The 27,217-nt window shown below is 42.5% G+C and overlaps 3 protein-coding genes across 6 annotated transcripts in view; 2 read left to right on the forward strand and 1 right to left on the reverse strand.

Moving 5' to 3' along the window:
• The window catches only part of CLCN1 (chloride voltage-gated channel 1), a 33,099-nt gene extending 25,436 nt beyond the window's left edge, over positions 1-7,663 (forward strand). Inside the window, exons 21-23 of the mRNA XM_023504933.2 lie at positions 6,217-6,321; positions 6,527-6,613; positions 6,966-7,663. Coding sequence (XP_023360701.1) covers positions 6,217-6,321; positions 6,527-6,613; positions 6,966-7,334 — 561 coding nt within the window. The 3' untranslated portion in view covers positions 7,335-7,663. The remainder of the gene's footprint in view (positions 1-6,216; positions 6,322-6,526; positions 6,614-6,965) is intronic.
• A 266-nt stretch (positions 7,664-7,929) lies between these two features.
• On the reverse strand, positions 7,930-17,756 carry FAM131B (family with sequence similarity 131 member B). Of its 4 annotated transcripts, XM_003771693.3 has the most exons (7): positions 17,561-17,756; positions 15,191-15,300; positions 14,746-14,781; positions 13,912-14,005; positions 13,389-13,586; positions 12,695-12,838; positions 7,930-12,458 (listed from the first exon to the last, which is right to left on the reverse strand). In XM_003771693.3, exons 1-7 carry the CDS (start codon positions 17,586-17,588, stop codon positions 11,992-11,994), a joined length of 1,077 nt encoding a protein of 358 aa, XP_003771741.1. In that variant the 5' UTR covers positions 17,589-17,756; the 3' UTR covers positions 7,930-11,991. The 4 variants fall into 4 exon arrangements, with proteins under 4 accessions (XP_003771741.1, XP_031795126.1, XP_031795127.1 ...); XM_031939266.1 differs by lacking the exon at positions 15,191-15,300 and having other exon boundaries at positions 17,561-17,580; XM_031939267.1 differs by lacking the exons at positions 13,912-14,005; positions 15,191-15,300.
• A 7,429-nt stretch (positions 17,757-25,185) lies between these two features.
• On the forward strand, positions 25,186-26,895 carry TAS2R60 (taste 2 receptor member 60). Its single transcript, XM_003771709.2, has one exon. The coding sequence runs from the start codon at positions 25,342-25,344 to the stop codon at positions 26,251-26,253; it is 912 nt and encodes a 303-aa protein (XP_003771757.1). The 5' UTR covers positions 25,186-25,341; the 3' UTR covers positions 26,254-26,895.
• The last annotated feature ends 322 nt before the right edge of the window (positions 26,896-27,217 follow it).

Below are 27,217 nucleotides of genomic sequence, written 5' to 3' on the forward strand. Positions count from 1 at the left end.
TACCAGCTATGTGAGCTTGGACACATCACTTTACCGCTCTGAGACTCAGTTTTCTTATCAGCAAAATAGACATAATAATAGCATCTATCCCTAGATTATTGGGAGGATCAAATGAGTTAATAATAACTAAAGTGCTGAATAAATGTGAGCTATTATCATTATTAGTATTATCTTCCTACAATGGAATGCCCAAACTGAACACAGTAACAATATAGGTGTATCCTGACTAGGACAGAGTACAATAGGAGCATAACTTTGCCAACTGTTAGTGCTATGCCTCTTTTAATGAAGTACTAACGAGTACAGAAGAGCAGAAAACTGGAATGGACAAATGACATGCCATAATGACCAACCAATAAGTTGGACAATTTTGACAAGACAGGAAATAATCACAAAGTCACAGGTCAATAATAACAATAATAATGGTTAGCATTTATACAGCACATAAAGTATAGTGTGCTTTCTGGAGCCCCCATGCTGGGGTGCTAAAATATACCTTCCAGACTAGCTTTCTGGAGGATCTCAGGAGCAGCCGGAGTCCTTGGTCTTAGTAGAGGAGTGATGAGGTGGGACTCATGGTCAAAACATGGAGTCCGTTTATTCCAGATTCTCTCAGCCTTATATACCCTAATATCCTTACAAAATCATAGCACACTGTGCATAGGCTATATGCTATATACATAGTACATATATACATAGGCATATAACTATATACTGCACATACAGGACCACATAAACAACTTGCTGTTGTATGTAGTTTGCTACCGGGTATCACTCTGCCTCAATCTCCACATGGGTTATCACTGCCCACTGACTTCTCAGGAAGGCGAAAGCCCTTAGGGGAGATGGGGAGCCGAACCAGACATTGTCAGCAGGTTCGCTCTGGGCTGAAGGGTCTTATACCTCACTCAGTTCCCCCACTTTCTATGGCCCTCTACATTAAAGATTTGGAAAGTACTTTCCATATGTCATTGGTACTTCATAATAACCCTTTGAGGATGTTAGATTGGGAAAGTATCTTAGAGTACCTTAGAGATCTTCTGATCTAACTCCCTTGTTTTTCAGATAAGAAAAATAGACTTAGAGAGTTTAAATGATTTTTTCCAAAATCACACAGCTAGGAAGTAGCCTTCTGACTCCCAAGTCCAGGCTATGTGAAAAGTTTGGGTAATTTGAATAAAGATCAAAGCAGATCACTTCTCTCTCAGACTTGATGTTGCCTTGTCTCTTAGGGGGAAGACCCTAAAACAAAAGCTACTATTTTTGTAGGATACAATAAAAGTAGTGAGTGCAGTGCTCATAGACAGTCTATGTAATGGGATCTTCTTTTAGGGAATCACACACTTGGCATAAGACCAGATTCTTGCATATTATTCCCTGTACTTACAGCAAATTCAATTAATTCAGTTTCTATTTATAGCACTAACTGTTTCTAGGAGTGTATTTAATCATTTTGGGGGTAGCTGGGTAAAGGAATAGACAGGTGGGATCAATGCCTCTAAGACGGTCACAACTCTTTGTCCACTATCTTATCTTGTCCGCCATCACCACTCTTTCTTGTCACTTAGCACAACTCATTTTTGAAATATTTGGGATGCTACTAGTAGGGCAGCTGCTACCCAAGGGCCCTACTTCAGGCCCTGTGCACATTGTTGATGCCAAGCAACAAAAGCAAACACCAGTTTGCTTGGCATAGCTTGGAATGGCTTCCAGGAAAGAAATTTTGCAAGTCCAGAGAAAGCTCATGTGCCCCACCTACATATTAATAAATTTGTCTAGCAGTATGGTACTTAGTTCAACGATTATACAATTGCTTAGCCCTGAGGTGACTGAAAATATAAGAATGGCACAGAATGCCAACCAGGTACCCAGACCTCTTTGAAAACAAGTAAACTGATATTCATGAATTGACTGAAAAAACAATTATATCCTAAATTTTCACTGCTAGGCTTTTTAAAAAAAATAATGGCCATTTTCCAGCTCCATTTTGTCTTCCAAATTAATTTTTCTTACTTTGTCCTAGCTTTCTCAAGCCTTTTTGACTGATTACAAGACACAGATTATTAGAGCATTTGAAAGTTTACAAAATGTTTTATGGACAAAAGGTAGATGGTGCAGATAATATTACCTCTACCTTAGAGATGAAGCTGACTAAGGCTCAAAGATGTTAAGTTGATTTGCCCAGGTTAATACTAGCAAATGTGGAGCAGTAACTCAAAGAATATGTCATGACTAAAGACTAGTGGCCTTTCCAGTTACACTAACCTGTTTTATTTAGTTCAGAAAGAGTTAAGATTGTATGAGGCTGAAAAATCAGGCCAGAAAATAATAAAGGGGGACTTGAATTAACCAAACACAGCCTGGTGAAACACCTCACCAGGAGAGGATGTGAGCTGAGGCTTTTGGACAAAACAAATGATGGCTTACAGGGAGAAGTAGTCCTAGAATCCACTTATATATTGGACTCGATCCTAAATAGTGAACAAGAAGTGGGGCAGGAGGTAACTGTGGGTGAGTGATACAGCACAATGGAATTCAACATCCTGGTGAGAGACAGAATGATTAAAAAAAAATCTATCATTCGGTTATTCAGTTTTAGGAGGGGAAAGAGGAATTATGATAAAATTCAGACACTGGAGAAAACTATAAAAGGAAGAGTTTTAAAAGGTAACCTACAGGAAGCATGGATTCTGTTGTTTAAAAAACAGTTTTTTGGAAGCCCATAATAAATAGTTTTGAGGATCAAAATGTCAAATGTTTGGTTTGAGGGAGGACTAAATCATAGATTTAGAAAGAAATGTTTTCCCCTAAAGAATAAACTCAAGGGAGAAGAATGATTCCCTATCTGGATGGAGTGGTGTACCAATATATAAGTGAGATCTAGAATTACCTCTCTTTGAAGCCATCATCAGATCCAAACTAGAAAAACAGCAGCCCTAAATATAAATGACTTTTCAAATGGCTCAGAAACCCAGTAACAAACCCTTTGTGATAATATTTATAAAGTGCTTATCAAAATGCATGACTGCTTACTAAATGCTTTGTTTCCCCTACCTTCCTTCCTTTGAATACCCTCCCCCAGAGAAGCCCAATATAACGTGGGACAGCTCAGTGCTCATAATGCAGAAAGTTTGCCAAGAGATAACAGAATATAATAGAGAGAGAATGAATTCTTAATGGGTAAATTTTCCTCAAGACAATGTTAGGGTGAGTCCCATTGCCAAACTAGTTCTTGAAGGGTCAAGTTGGAAGAACTGAGTAGCAAGTAGTTGACAAAATTAGCAAGCAAGAAAACAGGTAAATCACAGAAACCACAGGATAGCTTCCACTTAGGAATTTTGAAACAATCTGTTGTAAGTGACCAGGGATCAGTTCTGTAGCCAATTTTATTTTAGATCTTAAGAATTGCTCTGGACAGCTAAGTATGCAGAGAACTCCAAGATTGTGGGTAATGATGGCTAGCATTATATATTATTTTAAAGTTTTTAAATTGCTTTACAAATACTATCTCATTTTATCTCCACAACAATGCTGGTAGGAAGGTGCTATTGTTATCTCATTTTACAACTGAGAAAACTAAGACAGATAGAGTTTAAATGACTTGACACACACAACAACATCTAAGGCAGGATTTGAAGTTCTTTCTGCTTCCACCTCCATAGAGCCATCAAACTGCAGAGGACATTAAACTTCTTAGAGGAGGAGGAAAACAATATAGATCCAGGATGTTAAAGCCAAAAAGGATCTTTGAGAAATATTTAGTCCCATCTTCCTGGATGAGTAAGTGGCCCAGTGAATAAAGTGGCAGTTCTGAAGTCAGGAAGAATCATTTTTCCCAAGTTCAAATCCAGCCTCAGACAGTTACTAGCTGTGTGTCTCAAGTTACTTAATGTTGCCTCAGTTTCTTTATTTTTATAATGACCAAGAGAAGGAAATAGCAAATCAGTCTAGTATCTTTTCCAAGAAAACTCTAAAGAATTAAATACAACTAAACAACTTCCCAAAGTCATACAGTTACCTAATGGCAGAGCAATGACTAAACCCCAAGTCATTTGTTTTGAATTCTCATGCTCTTTGAACTATTCTGTGCTGCCTTGTTGTCCTTAAATTTATAAGGTGCTGCTTAGTGCAACTCTTACGGAATCATGGATGTTTCTTTGGGGGATTCCACTGTACCACAAAACACATGGTGCACAACATTAGGATGCTAGATCATCTGCCATCTCCAAACTCCTGGTGCCTAAGGATACAACGCTTTGCATTTAAGAATTCATGTTACAAATGTTTTATGAGCCTTTGGATGGATGGGTTTGGATTGAATTAGCACCTGGAATCTCATATGTACCTTTGGTTGTCACACTGCAAGACAGACATACTAGGATCGGGGTTGTCAAGGGGGACTTACCACCAGTCTAGAATTCTTCAACTGGAAAAGAAAACAGTATATAAATCTTGTTAAATCATAAAGGAAACAGAGAGGGTAACCTTGTACCACAGCACATTTAGAATGGAATTTAGTGAGTTGAATTAGATTGCCACTGAGATCCCTTGCAACTCTCAAATTCTGGTTTCTGAGTGAACAGTGAACAAGCTGAACAAATCCTTGCATATTCTAGAGATTGAGGGCATCCCCAGAAGCTTAAAAGAGGTTGTTTAGAGCAAGACTCATATTTTACATAGTAGATAGCAAACTTCAGGAATTCCTTACCCATAATCAATAATCCTGTCTGTATGTATGGTATATGTGTATAATATTATATATGTGTGTGTATGTATGTATAGACATGCCCACATTTTATAGGGATATATACACATTCTAATTTGTGTATACATATGTATATACATACATGTATACATTTATATACATTCTAATCTTATACATGTATACACACATATATATGATTTTATATTTATATTCCTAAATATACATTTTAATTTTATACGTGTCTACATGTGTACATACATTATACATTTATTGTCCTCTATTTGCATTCTGATTTTCTCCTATACATATTAATATAGGAAAACACAGCCTACAGTGTCATTGTTTTAGAAAACTCCCTTTACCAATGTAGGTCAGTATCTGTTCTGTAGCATATAGTCTGGAAACACAGAGTTTCCAAATTCAAGAGATTTAGTGACTGGGTTGTAGAGCCTGTATATGTCTGAGGTGAGACTTATACCCTGGTGATTCTGCCTTAAAAGTCAGAACTATCCATGATGTCACACTGCTGTGTTTCACATAAACTCCTAAGCAGATCCATAATAGGTTATCTCATATAGTAACCCGATCTGACAGCTTTCTGTTATACATACACATATGCTTCTGTCAGAGGCATAAGAACACAGGGCTAGAATGAAGGCTGAGCCACTATGTCAGTCCTTAAGATTTTAGGAGAGGGCTTGGTTTTTTGGTTTCAGGGAGACATCTATGAGAGTCTCATGTTTAGTCATTTTCCTTCAGATCATAGATCTAGAATTAGAAGGACGTTAGAGATCATCTCATCCAAACTTCTCATTTTATAGACAGGAAACAGACCCAAAGAAGTTTAGGGATGTTTTCCAGATTACACACTTAGAAAGTGGAAAAGACAGAATTCAAATTCAGGTCCTATGATTCCAAGACCATCACTCTTTTGGCTGCAGCACGATGACAAAGGGACTCTGTAAGAGGCAGAAAAAGTGATAGGTGTGAGGGCTTTATTTGGTAGTTCTCAAGTAATGAGTGGGGTGAAGGAATCAGCATTCTATTAAGTACCTACTATGTGCCAGGCACTATGCAAGGTCCTTTATAAATATCTCCTTTGAGCCATACAACACTGTATGGTGTTGTTATCCCCATTTTATAGTTGAAGAGGCTAAAGGAAATAGATAAATGAACTGACCAGGGTTACCCAGCTAGTAAAGGTCTGAAGCTGGATTTGAACTCAGATTTCCCTTCCTCTGGGCCCAATGCTCTATTCACTGAACCATCTAGATGCCTCTAGGCAAGAAAAAAAATAGGGTTTTTGGGGTTTTTTTGGAGGGTTGGGCTGAAAGAGTTTAAATAACATCAAATTTGATGTTATTTAAAATAAATGGTTGTGTGAGAAAGGAAACTGGACACTGGGGCCAAGAGGACTCCTGGGATAGATCAGGGAGCTCTGTGGCAGTGAGAGTTGGGTCCTGTTGGCTGCATAGTGACTTCCTAACATCCTATTCTTTCTCTCTCTACAGATTGAGGCTTGGGAGCAGGAGCAGCTGAACCAACCTGTCTGCTTTGATTACTGCTGCATAGACCCTTCTCCCTTCCAGCTGGTGGAGCGGACATCCCTGCACAAAGTTAAACCCGAATACCTCCCTTCTTTCCTTGGTTCCTAACGTGGCCTCTCAGCCTTGGATGAAAATGGCAAACCATTCATTTGGCAGGGGAGGGGGAGGTCCGAGGAAACTGGGAAAGCAGTTACAGCTTTTGAGTCCTTGGTGGGAGGTGTGGAGAGCTGCCATGCTATTAGTTTGACCCTAATTCTCTGATTCTTCCACCCAGACTCACACGTTGTTCTCACTCCTTGGCCTCCATCTTGCCTATGTGACCAGCATGGGGAAACTCCGGGGCGTACTGGCTTTGGAAGAGGTAATATATCTCCTCTCCTTCCGAAAGGGCTGAGACATAGAATCCGGGTTGGGGGACATGAAGCACATGTTTCCTGGGCACAGATGGAGAGCCGATGCTCTACTGAGTTCCTTTGGGCACATTCACCCCTTTTTTTCTGCCATCCCTTCCCAGTGAGCCAAACCTCCCCCACTTCCAGTGCTGAGACTGGGAGTCCTGTCCGTGATTTGCTCTTAATGCTATCTCCCCTGATTTCTGCCCTGTGGATCTCTATCTTAACTGTTATTGTTGTTGGGTTTTTTCCTTTCTTCTCATTTCCCTATCCCTGTCACTAATTTTTCATCTTCTTTTCCTTCTCTCATATCCTCCCTAGTTACAGAAAGCCATTGAGGGTCACACCAAGTCAGGCGTCCAGCTGCGGCCCCCACTTGCCAGTTTCCGAAATACTACTACTACCCGAAAGACCCCGGGGGGTCCGCCCCCACCCTCTGATGGTTGGAACCTTCCAGAAGACAGCACTGGGGGTGGTGAGATAGAGGGGATGGTCCCAGTTTGTCCTGAAACTCCAGAATCACCCTCCCCTGTCCCCCGTACCTCCCTGTCCCCGCCCCTGGCAGAGGGGGAGCTAGAGGAGCTGGAGCTGGGGGGAACCTCTGGGCCTGAGGAGGATCTGGCTGACATTTTGCAAGGCCCTAGCCTTCGATCCACCGATGAAGAGGACGAGGATGAACTGACCCTTTGATACCTAAACCAGTAACTCCCCCCATTTGTAATAGAGGGTTACCCCTAAGGAAGGGCCCTGTGTTTCCTAATGAAGATATAATAGTCTCAAAGGAGGAGTCAGAATCTAGTCAAGGAATAAACATGATCCACCCCCCACCCCTGAGTCCTAGCCGGGTGGTCTTGGTGCCAAGATCTTCCTATCTTCCCCCTCCCCACATCTGTCTATAGTTCAGGTTCCTTGAGGCCAAACTGAAGGGGCCTAGAATGATAGAAGTTCTTTTAAGCTCCTTGTTGAAAATGAGGGAGAGGGCCACCTTTGGGGTCCTTTCAATAAACCTGCAAACTACAGATTTCCATCTGTTCGTGCTTTCCTGATGCCCACTTCTCTTTGCACTTGATCCTACCTCCTCCCCATTGGAATCCAAGTAGGAATGGGATGTAGATGGCGAATGTGCTGTGATGGGTCGGGCAAAGAAAGAGCACAGATCTTGGCAGGGGGTGCAGAGTAGGAGGGAAGTAAGCAGCTTGCAGGGGAGCAGGGGAGAAGGAGGCGTAACAGGAGACAATTTACTGAGGCCTTCTAGACTGTCCCTAAGGGAGTGCAGAGCAGATCACACTGGGTGCCAACACTTTTTATTCAGATGAAATTTGGTTAAAATAAACGTCAAGGACAGCCTTCAGAAAGAAAGATACGCCCCAAAAGGGCTATATGCAATATAAAGGGGATATATAGAAGGGGGGAGGAGGCTGTTGTTGCCAGGCAGCCAGCACCAGTTCCCCCCCAGTCATGTGCCCAAGTTCATGGTTTTTGTTGTTGTTTTTAAGCACCAGCTGGTACAGCCACCACTTTCTCCCCCACCCACAGTCTCTTTGCAGTATCAGCTGCCTAGTCACCCCTAACATCTTCTTTGGGTAGAGAGCAGGGCAGGCCCTTCAATTTGCCACATCCCAAAGACATTTTAGAGGGTTGTCTCTTTCCTTTGTACTAGAAGCCACCGGCCCAGCTGTGGAGTTACTGAACGTTAGAGCCAGAAGAATTCAAAGACCTAGTTCACTCCCTCCCACCCAACCCCATTTCTCAAAAGAAAAAACAGGCTCAAGAGGTTAAATGATTTGCTGAAAATCATGCAGCCCCTCCTAAAGTCTGGGATGTCTAGGGAAGTCACCCCAGACAGCCTAGCTCTCAGGTCCCTCTCAGTTTGACTGTCCAGTTGTCTCCCTTCCTCAGCTAGTGGCTTCTCTGAGTCTCACCCCACCCTTGACAAATAAGACACAGCCAGAGGCGATATAGAGACCACAACCTGTTTAGTGTCAGCAAACATGACCCCTGGCCCACCCCCAACCTTACTCCCTGTACCTCCCTAGTACAGAGAGGCTACAGAAGGCAGCTCCCTCTCCCTAAGGGAGAGGGGGCTGAGGCAGGAATGGGGAAGACAGGGCGTAGGATAGCCACTCCTACCCCATGCCTACATATATAGATAGACTTCAATACTGAAGTAAGTCTGAGTTTATATAATCTATAATATCATATATATATATATAATTCTTTCTTTGATATATGTCATAGAATCTCTCTCGGGGTTGGAGGGGTGGTCACATTAAGAAAACATGCAAAGAAAAACTGGCCACAAAAGTGCGTGTTCCCCAGAGCTGGAAGACAGAAAGTGTAGGATGTGTATGTATATGGGGTAAGGTCCTCATTTCCTGCCCCGACCCCAACATGCCCAGGAAGACTCCCTCCTTCATGGAAGGATGAGGAGGAGGGGAGGTGGTGAGGTGGTGAATGAAGGTGTAGGTTTTTCCTTGTTGAGTAAAGTGAATATTGATTTTAAATGCCCCACTCCCACCCCATCATTAGCAAGAGCAATTTCATTCACAATATTAAAAAAAAAAAAACAGCCCCCAGCTGCTGCAAAGCGTGCTGCAAGATCTGGTCCCCCAAAGAAAAGCACCCCAGAATCCCACCCCAAACATCCTCCCTTCTGCACATGCCCCTCCCCCTTACAAAAAGTCTATGATTAACCCCCCATGCATTCCCCCCAGCAAAATCAAAGGGGCAGATTTTCCCCCTTTCCCCATGAGTCCTAGAGACCCCAGTCTAACTCCCTGTATCTCCTCCTTTATCGTGGTGGGGTGGTGCTTGTCAGAATGAAAGATTCCTCCTTGCCCTTTGGCCTGCAACGATCCCTTTCTAGCATCCCTGAGCAGGCAATCCGTTATCCAGAGATGACCTCACCAATTTGCCCTTATTTGGGGCTTTCCTTGGCATGATTTCTTCAGGAGGAGGCCTTGAACCTTTAGCCTTTTGATTTCCTTCCCACTGGTCTCAACTAGAAAGAAACTGCAAGAAATGGACTTCACGAAGGTGGGCCTCTCCCTCCCTCTGGGACCCAAAGGATCATATATCCATCATGAGCCCAGGGACAGAAATGTTGGCTTGGTCCAGAACAAAAAGGGAATGATATATTTATCGATGAGAGACTGGGCAAGGAGAAACATTGGATCCTGACTGGAGAGGAGGGATGGAAGACTAGCTTTTAGGAGATTGAGAGGAGGGGAGGTTGAGGGGCGTGGGTGGGAGGAGGAGACTCACATGTACCTCAGTGAGTCTGGTCACTCACATCCAAATATCTCTTGGTTTTCCAAGAATTATCATTCAGGCAAGTCTGGTGGCTAAACCCACTCAAGATGCCCCTCAAGAGGTGTTATTGGAGTGACTGTGTCCCTTTCTTCTCCAAGCCCTCCAACCCTAGAGGAGATAGCTAGTTAAGATCTGAGCGTGCTTGGTGGAAGGGGGCGGTCACAAAACAGGAAAACAACCACCTCAAACCCTGATTCCAGAGGATAATCGGAAGGATGCCATGGACAGCTCTGCTCAGGTCCAGGCTTAGGGCAACTGGAAAGAGCATCTGCCCAAAGATAACAAGCCATGTAACACACTCAGGAAAACTGCCATAAGGGTTGGTACCTGAGGAGCAGAGGGAAAGAGGAGAATGGAGGAGACGTGGCACCTTAATTGACTCTTTAGCCTTTCTTCCTTTTTCCTAATGCCTTTTTTTTTTTTTGCCAGAAATTTACATAATGAGTAGCACACTGGAGGTATAAAGGGGTATGTCAGTACAGAACAAGGGAGATATAGGAGGGCAGGGTCCAGTTTTATCATCTATCAGTCCCTTCGGAGCTGTGTCATTCTCCACTCCTCCCCTTTGGATCTCCAAACCACCTATCAAATCCTTGGGATCTCAAAACTCAGGCAGGCTCTGCAGTAAACCTGAGGGCCCAGGGCAACCAGAACACTCTGGGGATGTAAGAGAATGATGATTTCTGGAGTGTGTGCCACACTGTCAGACCCTCGCCTATGATGAGAAACTTGATCTACTGCCTAGGAGTCTGGAGTGGGAAGGGTTTAACCAAATAAATAGCACCCTATGGGGTGCTAGATGAAGGGGCAGAATGGCCAAGCGACCATACTGACTCCATCCCCAGCAGCTGACCCCACTCCAGCCCGGACACTAGGTCCCCCAAACCCACCATCTCATTCATCCCTGAGTCCCCAAGAAGATATAAAAATGTAGAAAAGGCAAAGAGAAAAGTGTAAACAGCTCCAGAGAAGAAGGGGGAATGAATGGGGGACACAGCCCCAAAGCTCAGTCCCCTTGCCAGGGTACCTGAATCAGAATACTCAGGCCAAGTCCCACTTCTCTGCCCAGGGGTGGACTCCCCAGGCAGAAGCCAGGGGGAGAGATGGATGGAAGAAGAGCAGGCTGACCCCAAAGGCCGATCAACGCCACCGCCACCAACCCAGTTAGTGCAGCCCTCGGAATCACCTCTGACTCAACCGTGGTCTACATCCCAGATGTCAAGCCAGATCCAGCAGATGACGCTGCTATCAGGACAAGTTCTTGACCTCCATGTGCTTTTTACCTGGATGAATCACAACTGGACACATCCAAGTGTCCCGGCAAACACATTATTGATCCTCAAACTCTGCCTGAAGGCAGTTTCTTTATCCTGGCATTGCAAGTCTCTTCCAAGGAGAGAGTCACACAACCATCAGCAAGATGGGGACTCCCCTCTCTATAGCTTCTGCATCCACTTCAAAAGTCAGCCCCTTGAAGTGCATTCACTGTAGCCATGGCCAAGCGCCCAGGTGATCTGTTCCTTAGAGTAGGAATAAGCTGGAACCATGGCCACGATGAACGAAGTCTGAGGAATAAGCCATATTGGAAGGGTGGCAAGGAGGCATCAAGGCAGCCAAGAGCCCAAGCCTGGAAGACTAAATTAAAGGGAATGAAGAATTGAGGTCCATTCTGTATTCACGGGCTTTCTATTCGTAGGCTGGTTTCTAACATCCACAGATATTACCTCCATCTTCATCGCAATGAATCAGTATGTGCAGACCCCATGCATCATACTCACAATCTTGACATTGTTTAAGGTTTCATATCCACACAACCGTGTCTCTGTCTCAATTATCAGCCTCATAGTCTCTGGATCGTAAGCAGGGATCATTTCTTTCCTGATGCCCTCCATCACTGGGACTCCTGGGTCCCTCAGCATCCCGTGACCCTGCCTTGGCTGGGCTGTTCCTCTTTGCCCTCAGGATGTTTGATGCAGCCATGCCCCTCTGGTAAAATTGGGGAGAGGGAGGGCAGGAGCACATGGATGGAAGGGAGCTAATTATTGGCTTCTCCCTCCTCCTCATCAAAAGACTGTACCCCTGAGGATGTAACGTCTGATACTTTCCTACTGAGGGCAGCAGATGCCTCAGGCTCTTCCCGTGGGGACAGTGACTCCAGATCCCGGCATCCTGCATCTTCCTCCTCCTCAGCAGGTATTTGCCTTTTCTCAGACAGATCCTTTGCAGGGTCCATTCCACCTACTCCTGGAGCCCAGTCAGAGTCTCCTCCCAGTAAGGGTTGGGGTCCCTGGGCTGAGTGTCCAGATGAAGGTTGAGAAGGCCCTACTTCATGCAGACTGGGCTGGGAGTCATCAAAGGCTGGACCAAGGTAGGAACCAGTGGCCGGAGAGGCTATGAGAGACTGGTCGCTTGCTTCCCAGGCATCTGATGAGCCCAAGCAGTACATGCCTTGGGATACATAGGAATGTGGCCATCCATCCATTGGGGCTTGGGCTAGGGCATCTGTGAAGAGAAGGGGCAAGAAGAGGAGGTCACTCAGGTGGCAAGCAAGCAATAAGGTCAAATGAGGGCCATGGGGAATATAGAGGGCATGTGGGCGAAGCATGGGGTAGTGAGAGGTAGAAAAAACTAAAGGAATGAATGAGCCCATTGGGGTCTGGCAGAAGCGACAAGGTTTGCAGGAGCCAGGAAGAGGAGGTCCTGATCTTTAGGAGACAGAGTGCTGGGTCATCTCTCACCCTGACTTTCCATCAGCTCCTGGTAGTTATCACTGTAGTTGCAGCCCAATGGCTCCTGGGTAGAATTAACACTCATATCTTCACCATCCATCGAAGACCAAGCCATGAGTGTGGCCTCAGAGATAGCAAACTGTTCCATGACCCCTGAGGAAGGAAAAAAATGAGTCATCACAGGAATCACTTCCAACCATAGTCAGAAACGGAGTCACCTCAATACAGCTCTTGAATTAGAGATAAAAATGAGGAAAAATTTCTAGGTCTTACCATTAAGAAATTCTAAGGGAAAAAGGTAGAGGCCCCTGGCAAGCGGTCCCTGGGGATAAGGAAGATAGAACCAAGGGGAATTTCCATTACCCTAGAGATTGGGACTGAGGAAAATCAGGGGTTCTTGTTTGACTTTTTAGGAATTTCTTTGAGAGGCTCTTAACAAATCACAGTTCATGATGCTGAGTGAAATGAGCAGGACCAGGAGATCATTATATACTTCAACATGTTCTCAGGAAATAGGAAAAGAAATATTCTAAGGCAAATAGGCACTCATCCCACAAAATTCTGTCCCTGGATAGTATCAGCCCCAGTATGGGAGAACTTGCAATGAAAAGGTCAGGGTGAGAAGTACAGGAAGATTTATGAGTGATATATATCTAGGGATAGGGGGTTGATTGAGGATGTCCAGGACTGGAGATGAAGATACCTGCAAGGAATCGAGCCTCCTTCTCGCCATCACTGAGATCAGAGTAGGCATCCGTATCCCTTCGGACAGACTCATGACTGTGCTGTGGCTGAGCAGCTGGGGCCTTCCCCCAGCCCTGCCATTCGATCATGTGGGCCACTCGACCTTGCCCCATGGCTGTAGGCTTTGTCACGTGGTCCTTCATGCTACGTGAGATCCCTGAGAAGCCAAAGATACCCATTCCCTCCAGGCTATTACCTGACCCCCTGTCCAACCCTCCACACCCCCCATAACCTATGACCTCCCAACCAATGGAGCCTTATTATGTAGGACTATCTCTGGGTACTGCCAATGAGGGACAATTTCTCGAAGGGCAATGAGGATAAAGAGAAGACTCTGGGAGTCTAGGCAGAGTCTGGAAGCAAAGCTAGCATTGGAAGAAAACAGAGAGAGGAAGCAATAGTTGTCAAGGAGACATACGGTTGTTGGGAAGAGGGTTCCTTGGGTAGGAAGGGGCTATATGAGCTCAGGACTGGGGTCTCACCTGAGAAAGACGACTTGGCCAAAGCCCCAATACCATAGGCATTGGAATTCCGCTTAAGCTTGGGAAGGATGGAGGTTGTGTCCTCCATGGAAAGCTGGGGAAGGGTGCAAAGAAACAACGACAACGACAACGACGACAACAACAATAATAATAACAGCTCACATTTATATAGTGTTTAAAGTTTACATAGTTCTTTCAGAATCCTGTGATGTAGGGAGTACAGATATTCTTATCTACATTTTACAAGTAGAGACACGGAAGTTCAAGGGAATTAAATGACATTCCCCAAATTACATAATTAATCAATACTGATGCTAGACAAAGGGTGTCTCTGAGTGTGGGGGGATGTGGGTACATAATATGCACGGGGAGAGCTCAGGGTGTCCAGGGGAAGGCAGATGAAATTTACAGGATTAGGTGAAAGAAGAAAGGGAGAAGATATTTTCCCAAGAATCCAAAGGAAGTGATCTTCTCAACTAAAAGGTAAAGTGTGTGTGTATGTGTGTGTGTGTGTTATGTTTATACCTGAGAGTATATACTTCTCATCATGTGAAAGAGTGAGCCAGCTAGAACATAGATAAAGGGGAGGATTTAAGTAATAAAAGGGAATGGAAATTCTGGGAGCAGTGAACCTTACTATAGGAGATGGAGGGATAAGTAAAGGTAGCAGACCTCATGCTTCTCATTGGAACCCTGGTTCTACTTGAACTACAGGTGATTAGAGTGGAAAGGAGAGAGGATGATGTACACCATTCTTATATCGAGGGAGGAAAATAAGAAGGAAGTTAAGAGGGAAGAGGGTTACATCAGGAGACTCAGAAGATAAATACTCACATTGATGCCATCCCAAGAGAAATCTGTTCGAGTTTGCTGTGAGGAGACACAATAAGAGAGTACATTGTTTGAAGAGTTGCTAGTGAAAACTGTAGAATTATTCCTTCCACAGAGCTCCCTTTTCACTACAGATCAGGGCCACCCATATGTAGTAAAAAGGGACTGAGGCTAGTCTTAATTCTAAAATGAGAGTCTGGGGATAAATGGGGAGAGATTGTGGAGCATTCCTGGAGAAGTATCATCCTAGAAGACTGGCAGGGTAACAACTGGTGAATTTTTGGGCAAAGGAATGGAGATACTTAGGGTAGGACCTAGGAAGGCCTAGGAGGGGTAGGAGATTATACTACAGGCACAAAGGATGGATTTCAAGGGGGCCTGGAGATATAGGAAGTTCATGGAGGTAGGAAACATTTGGGGTGGGATTGGGGTGGGGTGAAGGCCTCACCTCAGTGGATGGCCGGTGGATGCTACTCCCATGCAGGGAGCTGGTGCTGTCCATGTTGATTTGGTCAACATCCTTCAGACCTTTCCAATCCACTGCAATCACCTCATTCCCTAGAGGTAGCCAGGGGCCAAAACTCAGCCTCTAGCCCCCCTGCCCATACCCCATCTGGCACCACTACTCAATCTAAACTGGGTATTAGCTCAGTCCTATTTCTGTAGAAAGGTTCAAGTCCCCATTCCAACAAGCAATACATCCCCTGCCAACCCCATCTTGGAAAAATTCTGCCCTGTGATCCTTAATCCTTCTCTCTCTAGTCATCTATTTCATTATTCAATTACTATCCTTATTCCTCCCAACATTGATAGTATTAACAATAAATTGAATTTTAGCTTCAGATGAGCTAAACAGAGCACACTCATAAATCAAAGAGAAAACTTTCTATTGACTACTTTTTTCCCAGTAGGAGGTTTACTAGTGAGGTGAACACAGAAATGAGGTGGTCAGTGCAAAGGATAGGATAGAGGAGTTTAGCCTGGACTTAGGGAGGGGAGGGTGAAGCTATTAGTGAGGGATAGGATTTACGATGGAAAGAAAGGATTGGAGAAGAAAGGAAGCTCTGGACCCTGAACCAGAGGAAAGCTAGAGGAAGAAAGGGAGGACTTGGAGATTGTATATGGAGAATCAAAATTCTCTTCCTGGGGTTCCCAACTTGGGGAAAAAGTAAAACCAGTGGGATAGCTGGAAATAAGTCTTAATGAAGAAGTTGTCTGTGGCTCTGATGTCACCACTGGGACCCTATGGTTGGGGACAGGTCTCAGAGGAAGAAAAAATTTTCAGTTTAAGATAGTAGTTGGTATAAGTTGCAAACAACGGGGCTATAGGCAAAAAAAAAAAAAAAAAAAAAAGACTAAGAACAGTTGAGCTCCTTGGAAAAGCTCCCCAATACTGTTAGAAAGGTATGTGTGCGCGAATATGTGGGAAGGAACTAGTGGGTCCAAATGGCAAAAGGCCCAGGCTGGTAGGGGAGGGCAGGGGGAAAGAATGGATAGCCTTGAAGAGTTAGAGAGAATTTGGGGTAGATTGAAGGCCCAGAAATATGCTTTATCAGTTTTAGGGGTGGGGAGAGTGAGAGAGATAAAGAAGGGGAGGTTGAATTTGTAGCACTAAAGAGAGCTGAGTCACAGATGTGGGGGGCAGGAAGGGGGAGGAATAGGGAGAGGAGGTGAGAGTAGAGGACGGGTATCCATGGAAATGAATAAGGTCTCAAAGAAATCAGGCTTTGGGACAGTGAGATTGTGAGTAATATTGGGAATTATTCTCTTAGGTTACTAAGGGAAGTAAGTGGGGAAAGTTGGAAATTGGGATGAGAACAATTTTGGAGGTTGAGGAAGAGGGTTAGACTTAAATTGCCATGCTGTGTGAAGGGTATGGGGACAGTTTTCCTGAGCTCTATTTTGACCAAACAGGAGCAAAGGGAAGGTAGGAGAATGTAAGGAGCCTTCCTCTTCAACATCCCATCCCTTAAAACCACGTAAATAAAGTCAAGGTCCCACCCAAACTTCCCCCATCAACACAGGTGCTGTCTCTCCTCCGGTTTTTCCCCTTGATTCGCCCCCTCCCCTAACCTACGCTCAAACTCTTCCTTCCCTACACTTCTTCCCAACCTCATTCTCCTAGGACAAGGAACCCACCCACCTCCCTCAGTTACCGAATCCCTAGAGTTAAGCCCGCCCCCGCCCCAAAGGAAAATGCACGTGAACAAAGCAAATCTGGGGGAGGAAAAAAAAAGGCAGAAGAGAGGGAAAGACCAGGAAGGGGGTAAAACATAGGGAGACAGATGGAAGGGCGGGGAGAAGAAAAGGGGATAGGGGAGAACCCAAAAGAGACTCCGAGAAACTGAGACGGGAGACTGAGGGGAGATGGCAGTTAGAAGAGGAGACTATTTTGGAAACGAAAAGGAGAGGATGGACAGAAAGAGACAGGAGGAGGCAGGGTGGCTAAGGTGATGGAGAAATGAGGAAATAGGAGTTGTAGGACGGGGGATGGAGGGAATGAGAGGAGGTTGGTGGGGTGATGGGGACAGGGACAGAGGCTTGGGGAGGACATGGAGGGAGGGAGGATAGAATGAGAAAAGGAAGGAGAGAGAGAGGTAGGAAGAGAAATAGAGGTGGAGAGAGATGAAGTGAGAGAAGGATGGAAAACAGGGAGAGGTGAGTGATGGAGAGAGAATGGATGCACGGAGGGTGCAGAGGGAAAGAAGGATGGAGAGAGGGATGAAGAAGAGCCAGATGGGGGGAGGGGGAGGGCTGAGGGAGCAGGCAGAGAGGGGCTGAGGCCAGCCCCCGCCCACTCCCCCGCCGCGGTACCCACCCACAGTCCTGGAGCCGATGCAGCCCATGGCTCCGGGGGGCCGGGGCCGGGGCCCTCACAGGCGCTGGGCGGGCGCTGGGGGGAGCACCCGGGGCCGTGCCGCCGCCCCAGCCGCTCTGCAGCGCCGCCGCCGTCTTCTCTGGGCTCCGGCTCCGCTCCCCCCTCCCTTCTCCTCCATCCCTCCCTCCGGCAGCCTCCGTCGCCGCCGCTGCTGCTGCTGCCGCCGCCGCCGCCGCCACCGCCGCCGCCGCCGCCGCTTTGCTCCCCCCGCCCTAGCCCAGCTCGACTCAGCTCCCTCGGCGATGGGAGGGGGTGGGTCTGGGGATTGGCTGCTCCCGGCTTCTCCCCGCCCTCTGCCCCTTGCCCGCTACCTGCACCCACATTTACGCTCCTGCTTTCCCTTCAGGCTCCTTGCTCTGTCGAGCCCATGTGCCTCGTCTCTCCCTTTCCCCTTCATTTGCTTCCCACGGTCACGATGCCCATCCTTCCCGCAATCCCCCTGCCCAGAGTTGGGGATAGGGGAGGAATTCTCTCAGGGAGAACGTGGAATGGGGATGTGAATACCCAGTTTGGGTTTTAGGGCCCCATGTGGACACACATTTAAGTATTGCTTGATTCATTGTTGGAGGAAAAAGAGATGCGGGGCGGGGTGCAAAGTCGCGATTAAGGGCCTCGTCCCCCAGATCCCCACCCGTCTGTTTTCCTTTTAAAGATCACATCTAGGACATATACACCAGGGTAACGATCTGCTGCTTTGTACTGTTCGTTGATTGCTCCTTATGTGTTAGGTTAGTTATTGTTAGCTCCGTGAGGGCTGGGCTAATGTGTCATGCTTGATTTTTAACATTCCATAAGTATTTATTAACTGATAATCCAATCTCAAGTAGAAGGGAAGGGGCTAGAAGGGCGAGATAACTCAACTCCATAAATACGGGTTATGTATGCAGGGGTGAGAAGGAGGATGGGACCCTGAGGAGAAAAGGGATGATGCCTCTCTCAGGATATATGAAAGAAACAAAATTCAAATCCAGGACTAGGTGGGGAAAGTTAAGTATACTGGAACACATAAAAACATATATCCTTATCTTCTGACAAAATCAATGATATTCTAGATCCCTATTCTTCTTTCCATATTATATCCCCCTCTCCCATTTTATCAATAGTTCTCCGGGACAAAGATTGTTCAGGTTTCTATTGTCTTTAATGTTGATTTTGTTTACAATACTGCAATAAGAACAATATAATAAAATCAACACTTATAGAGAACTTTAAGGTTTGCAAAATACTTTTTTTATATATATTTACATTTGAGCCCAACAACAATCTTTTAAAGTAGATTGCGGCAATTATTAAAACCATGCCCATTTTATAGGTGAGGAAATTATGATTCAGAAGAGAAACTTATGTAACTAGCTATTGTCACAGATGGGATTTGAAGCCACATATTTCAAGTCCTGTGCTCTAGTCATTTTATATATATAGTTCTCCTGATTCTACTTATTTTGCTCTGTAACAGTTTATACAGGTCTTCCCATATTTCTCTGAATTCCTCACATAAATTGTTCCAGCATTGTAATATCCCATCAATTACACTCATATACCACAATTTCTTCAGCCATTCTCCAGTTAATGGGCACGCACTTTGTTTCTACTTTTTCACTATAAGTGCTGTTATGTGAAACTTTTGGTATATATAAAGGATTTCGATCTGCCTGTGAATTAACTCACTGTTAGTATATGCTGGAAGGGGATCTCAAAGTCTCTGTAGACTTGATTGTTGGGCTGAATGTCATCAAATGAAATGCAATAAGGATAAGTGTAAAGACATTCATGTAGGTTAAAAAAAAAACTGCATGGGTACACAAGGAGGGGAAGATGTGGCTAGCCTATAGTTTGTGTGGGAAAAGATTCTGGGATGTTTAGTGGCAATATGAGGCAAAACTATGGTATAACAACCTTAAAAAAAAAAAAAAACTAATTCAATCTTAGGCTACATTGATGTAAAAAAAATGTTTTTCTATTATAGACAATTAGACTAATATTTTAAGCATAACTATGGAAACCACCGAGGTAGTGTTTTGAGACTCAATGCAATCACTTCTGTGCCATTTGTGAATAACAGTATTTGGGGAACTGTGACAACTATAGGAAATCTTCCTTTTACTTAAGAACTAAGAGATTCTCTGACAAATAGATATGGCCCCGTATCTCAGGGAGCTTACAATATATGAAGAAAGATTATATAAGTACACAAATAATTAGAACACATGTAAGTAAAAGGTACAATGAATGTTTTAAGTAAGATCTTTCTAGTTAGCAGAAGGAGATTTGGGAAAGCTTCATTGGTGATGGGAAATGCACAAAGCAGAAAGACCACTGAGCTTGAAATCAGAACTTGTTCAAATCTAGACTTTCTCTGTGAGCAGGGGCAGTCAATCAATCTTTCTCTGCCTCAGGTTCCTTCCTTATAAAATAATTGAGGGAAACTAAGTAGTATAGTGGATAGAGCTCTGGAGTCAGGAACACTCATCCCTCTGGATTCAAATATGGCCTCAGATACTTGCTAGATGTGTGACCCTGGACAAATCATTTAATCCTATTTGACTCAGTTCCTTATCTGTAAAATGAGCTAGAGAAGGAAATAGCTTCGATATCTTAGTCAACAAAATCCCAAATGAACAACAAGAGTAATGGCTGAACTACTTGATTCACATTGTTGATTTGAAGAAAATAATTCTAAAACACTGAAACATCATGTGACCATGAGCTATTATTTAACTCAGTTTTGAGGTTTGGTTAAGCTTTTAGTAGGAATAGCAGGGGTGATAGAACTTCTCATGCATAGGTTAGATGCAGGAGCTTTCATGTCCTATGTCCAAAAAATAATCCAATTTGACTGGAGAATATAGTATTTGATGAAATTAATGATTTATAAAGTCAGAGAGACAGGTTGTAGCAAATTTAGAGAGATTTTTAAGCCAAGATAAGGGTCTTGAATATAAGAAAACAAGAAAGTTTTGAAGGGTTTTGATCAGGGAAATGAGAAGATCAGTTTTCTAGTTATATTGTGGAATATTAAATTTGGAATCAGTTTATGTACAAATCTGGGATCTTGATTTATATTTATGCAAGTCATTTCACCAATATGAGCTTATATATAAATGTATATGTAAAATGAAAGAGTTGATTGGATTATCTATCTAGATATCTAGATCTGTCTAATCCCTTACAGCTCTTTCTGTGACTCTCTGATAAAATTATTCTTATCATTTTGAATGCTTGGTGAAGCTCCAATTCATGCATTGTAAAAACCTTTTGCTTGAATTTTCCCCTTGTCCCCCATGTTTACCATTATCTAAGTAGTCTCAAATCTCCTGATTTCATTTTTTTCCTACCTCAATATCTTTTTTCTTTCTGAAGGTTATGACTTTTGTTCATCTACTCTTTCTCACTTGTGAAATGAAGGATCCCAACAACTATTTTTTAAAACATGTTAAAATATATGTTAAATCCATCTACTGGTCATCCTGCCATCTGGAGGAGGGGGTGGGGGGTAAGAGGTGAAAAATTGGAACAAGAGGTTTGGCAATTGTTAACGCTGTAAAATTATACATGCATATAACCTGTAAATAAAAGGCTATTAAAAAATAATAAAAAAAAGAAAAGAAAATTATCCATGCATATGCTTTGAAAATAAAAAGCATTAATAAAAAAGTGAAAAAAAAATCAGAGCTTAGATACATTGTAAACTATTAAAACTTTTTTAAACCTCAAAAAAATATATATGTTAAATCCAATATATGTATACATATTTGTACAATTATCTTTCTAAACAAGAAAAATCAGATCAAAAAGTAAAAAAATGAGAAAAAATGCAAAATGCAAGCAAACAACAATAAAAAATGAAAATTCTATCCAACAACTATTATATAATAGAAAAAACTTTAACATCAATATCTTATTACATTAAAACAAAGGAGATATTATCTTGGTCAAGATTTCTACAGTGTTTCCTTTTCATTACATTTTAATTCAATTTCCATTAACAGATATTGTAGCATTCTATCAGTTCATATTTTAGGACTCCTCCTGGATATCTTAGTGCTAGAAGAGGCAAATAGATACAACTGATTAGAATAGGAGAGGGGACCATGCCATGCCTAATGATTACCCCAAAGATGTCTACCTCACTGAGGCAGAGTTCTCTTAAAGCTCTGGAGAACTTTTTTTCTTTATCTTTAAGACACTATCCATGTCTTAGCTCGGTGACCCAAGAAAATGTTGGTTTGGAGACCTAGTAAGAGGTCTTCAGAGCTAAACACATTTACCACCTATCTACATGTTCAGCCGAACTTCTATATTGCCATGGTTAAGCCAAGTTGGCTATATCTTTCATCTTCCCTAACCCAAAACTAGAATATCTCTCCATTACTATTAATACCAAGACAACCAGAGTAATGGTGTCTACAATACATGTACATGGGTGGGAGGTCCATGGGACCTTAGAAAAGTACTGGCCAACAGCTGTTGTACTTTTTCCCCTCATTTCACTATCAGTGAACAAATATATCCAGTCCCTTTCCGTGGAGATTGCAAGAGATTGTTTTATTTTTAATTTTTAAAATTGTTATTGACGTGTTATTGTTCACTTGTTTTTTGGTCATATCTGACTCTTCATTATTATATTTGAGGGTTTTTTGAGAAAAATACTGGTCATTTCCTTCACCAGCTCATTTTATAGAAGAAGAAACGGAGATAAAGAGGATTAGGGGTCACACAGCTAGTAAGTATCTAAAGCTGGATTTGAAATCAGAGTCATGAGTGTTCCTGTCTCCAGGCCCAGCATTCTATCCACCAGGTCACCTAGGTGCCCCATAACATGAAATATATGTTATTGACATAATTTTGTTTTAAAAATCAACTATACATCCACTTATATCTCTCTCATCCGTTAAGCTATATCTGGTAACAAAAAAAAATTTTTTTAAAGATGGGGAAAAACAGTTCAGCAAAATTAACCAAAACATCAATGGAGTCTGATTTGTATATGTATAAATAATCTAAAATTCCACACCCATTGCCCACCACCTTCACAAGGAAAATCAGGAGGTATGTTTTTCTTATCTCTTTTTGGTCACTATAATTAGATATCATTTAGTTGCTGCTGTTGTTTTCAATTGTACCATCTTAAGGGCCATTCTAAGGAATATGCTTCTTCCAGGGACTCCTAGGACATGGTGACTCAATCCTTCAACCTTATGGGAAGACATTTCCTGGATATTTCTGGCTATGTAATAGCTCAGTCTTGAAAGGACTAAAGAAAACTCTGAGCAGTCCCTTTGTCTTCTTTCAGTCTTGACAGTGGCTGGGAGGTGGGATTCTATGTCATTTAAAAGAAGAATTAACTTCTGATTGTTTCTCTTTTTCTTCAAAGTTCCAGGTTGTATAATGTAATTCTGAGACTTCCCAGTGAGGGATGATGAATAGGCTAGCCCATTGCCCATTCTGGTATCATGGCAATTCCCTCACTTGTCAGCTAGATGAGGAGGGCTCCACTTGGTGAATTTGAGGCTGGACCCCTGGCTGCTTTTTCGGCTTTGTGTTTCCTTTCTTAAATTGGTGCCTGAGATCAATCTTGAGATGGGTATGAAAGTCTTGTGGATTCCAGGGAATTTATTCAGTTTCAGCTGACTGACACAAAGGTGAATTTCTTCATCAGACCACCAGCTGAATTACTGAGAATGATTTGTATAATGTGTAGAGCAAGGAGAAATGTAGCTGTGCCTATTCAATAGTCATACACACTCCCTTATGTTCTTATGAGGCTTAATCATCAGGTCCTGGAGAGATCATAAAAAAGTTACTGAATTCTATTTTAAGTAACTCTGCTAATGTGTGTCATGAGTCTTTTGTGTTTTAGTGCTTCTTTAGTGTGCAGGAAAAAATACCTGTCCTATACATGGGTTGTATTTTATTCCAAGTACCTTTCTACTCACCTTTTTTGGGTGAGGGACATGAGCTAAACCCAACCTTTTAAATTGTTTTTAGGACCAAAAAGATGTGAGGGGAGGGAGTTTAGCCTTCCTTTCATTGGGTGGTAGACTCCTGTAGTATTGACACTAGACTATGTTTGTGAGTGGAGGGCTGAGAGTCTTTCTTTAGTGGAGAAGGGAGTAGACTTAATTAGATATGGTTGTGGTCATTGTGTGTATTACATTCTTGGTTTGCTTCTGCATCTAATTTATAAAAATTCATAGGAAGACATTTTAGTTAACTATATGAAGTGAGCATATAAGAATTAAACTGAAAGCCATGTTCAAATGGTAGAGAAATTATCATGAGGGATAACTAAGTGTTGGAGTCATCCAGACACTCTTCTCTATTGGGAGTCTCTACTTTTGGTCCTACTCTGTGCACCAGAATTAGAGCGCTTCCCTTCCCTCTCTTAGTTCTTCTCTCATTTTAGCAATGGAATGCTCCTTTCTTTGGCTCCGTGATGCTCTTCTTATCTGTTTGTTTGCTTCCTACTAAATAATGATGCCTGGAAGATCTGCTCATAGCTCTTGTACTGAATAATAATTGCTTTGAGGAATGGAAAGTGGAACTTTGACTTCAGTGTTGGAGAAGAATTACTATAGATAAAACTCTGCATGATTCCAAATGCTTCCTGCTGCTTCAAAAGCTGAACAAATATGAATTTGTTGTTTTGTTTTTTTTTTTTTTCCATTTCAGGAGTTCTATAAGGACAGAAGAACGAATCTACAAATTGCCAGTAGATTGTGGGGGATTTACCTAAATTGGGTTGGCCACTTTCAAATGATAGCTAGCCATCTCCATTTAGAACCCTTTTGGATAAATATAAAGCCTTTGAATTCAATGGATTTCCAGTAGAATGAATACTTTCTGAAAATCCCATGATGTTCCAGAGATAATCTTGTTTCTTTCCATGACATCCTTCTGTTATTCACACATATTAAATATGTGTTGATTGATGAGTGGATGAAGAAAGGTCTAGTCACTATAGATGGAACTAAGAGGACTTTGAAGAACAGAATGCATAGCATCATATATAATATCCCTTGTTCAATTATTTTGCTCCCTTCCAGTGAATAGTGATGCAGAGACCATTTCTGGTGGAAGATAATAAGAGGATATGCTTTTAGAAAATTTTATCTTCCTTCCTCAGTAGACTATCAAAAAGAGCTAGATTCTGGTTCATCCTTGATTCTTTTATTTGTTATGCTAGAAGAAGGAAGGAGGGACATTATAGTCCAGGAATGTGAGCCATCCAAGGAAACAGGCTAAAGAAGTAATAGAGGAATTGTCAATTGTAGAAGATGGAGAGGAATATAAAATCTTGGAAGATGTTGATGGTTTGACTAAGTGTAAGGCTCATAGGAGATGAGAATATAGTTTTATGATTTTTTTAAAAAGCAGTATAATTTTCCAATGTACATTACACTCAGTAACCTATTGTCACCTTTTTGTTGATGTTGATTGGGTGGGACAACAGGGGAAGGGTAAGCAAATCACAGACATTTGTTTACTAGGATTTGGTAACTGAATCTTGGAGAGATTTGCATTTATTCTGAGGTGAAGGGACTTCTCACTCTCTCTCACCAGGTTGTCTGCATATCCTTCTCTGGTCTTACCTGAGCATTTAAGAAGAAACATTGCTAAAAGTACACTATAGGTTAAGCGTCTCTTCAGAAGAACCCAATAGGGAAAAGCCTTGAAGACTTGCCACTTGCTCTAAAGAGACCAAGCTGTCAGCAATAGAAATGCTCCTAGGAAACACAGTGCTTGAAGAGAATGTCATTGTATTAGTGGTCTTTTTTTACCTCTTGTGTCTGGTATTGATTGTGGAGAATGGCTATATCCTCATAATGCTGGCCAGCGAATGGGCAAGGTGTGGGATGCTTCCTCCATGTGATAAGATCTTGACCTGCTTGAGTGCATCTCGTTTCTTCCTGCAGTTGGTGGTGGGTGGAAAAAACCTGTACGTTTTATTCTATCCAATGGTCTTCCCATACAACACTGTTCATCAATACTTTTCTTTCCAGTGGGATTTTTTGAACTCTGTCACCATCTGGTCCTCTGCTTTGCTCAGTGTCTTCTACTGTGTGAAAATCACAACCTTCACCTACCCTGTCTTCCTCTGGCTGAAATGGAGGATCTCTGGGTACATGACCTGGCTATTGCTTGGCTCTCTTGGCATCAGCTTTGTTATTGCCTTCCTATTTTTCATTGGCAATTACCATCTCTATAGTGTCTACTCAGGGAAGAGTCTTCTATTTCAGAATTACACTGGGGAAAATTTGAAAAGAAATTTGGAAAGATACTACTTTTTCCCTTTGAAAGTAATTACTTATTCAATTCCAGCCTCCATCTTCTTCCTCTGTATGGTTTTGCTTATCACTTCCCTGGAAAGACATAGAAAGAAGATACTGCATAGCAATTCTGGTCTTTGGGACTTCAGGACCCAGGCTCACACCAGGGCTCTCAAGACACTCCTCACTTTCTCCATCCTATTTGCATCTTATTTTTTTGCATTAATAGTCAATGCTTCAAATATCTTGCCATCTGAGAAGTCATGGTACTGGGGATGGCAGGTTTTGATTTACCTATGCACAGCAATCCATTCCACATTTCTGATCCTGAATAACCCCCGGCTAAGAGATGGGCAATTTTAAGTTTAAGTTGGATAAAAAACCACATGGAGATCCCTGGCCTAACAGATACAGAAGACAATTTTTCCCTTGCCCATTTCTCTAAGAATCCCTATTTTCCTATTGTTCCAATGAGATATCATTCCAAGACTGATAGAAAGAGGAAAGGAATAAGGATTTTCCATGAGTACCAAGAAATGAACAAGAACCAGCGATATGTACACAAGAGAAAGAAGACTTTATGGCTATGCTTTGGCAATATCTATTTGGTGCTATTTGACTTATCAAATCAAAGACTTTGAATCATATTTTCCTACTGCCCTGTCTTTCTGTAGTAATGATTATCATTCTGGGAATTGGTCATATGGATGCTCATCTACCCACTAATTTCATCTGTTGAAGCAGCCTGGAGAAGACATTTAATGAAATGGCATCCCATTTCCTTAAATCAGCATCAAACTGGGAACATGCTTTCTTTCTTACATTAAAGTGTTTCCCTGCTTGTTATCTGCTAATGCAACTGGTTCTTCTTGGAAGTCTTCCTCAGGGTGCAGATTGTGGAGTTGGGGAATTGGGATTTAAATCTCAGCACTACCATTTACTACTTGACGTAGTGGCCTTGAGCAAATCAAGTCACTTCTCTAAGCTTCAGTTTCTTTATTAGGAAAACAAGGGAATTGGATTAGATTATTTGTAAGGTCCTTCCAGCTCTGAACCTATGAGAAAAAAAAAATTCTCATTTGCTGATGGATACTGATGCAACAACATCTTTATCATCATTGTAAGTTGTACTTAGCCCCTATTTAAACAATCAAGGGTGTGATTATCTAACATAAAATGTATCTCTTTACATTTTACTTAAGTAAAATTTTCCTATACTCCTTTCATCACTTAACTCATTTCTAGCATTCGAACTTTATTTCTTTGATTCATGTATAAAATAAGACTTAATTAATAGCTAATGAGTTAATTAATTAGCAGGTAAATG

Source organism: Sarcophilus harrisii, chromosome 5, assembly GCF_902635505.1.
Source record: "Sarcophilus harrisii chromosome 5, mSarHar1.11, whole genome shotgun sequence".
Classification (NCBI taxonomy): Eukaryota; Metazoa; Chordata; class Mammalia; order Dasyuromorphia; family Dasyuridae; genus Sarcophilus; species Sarcophilus harrisii.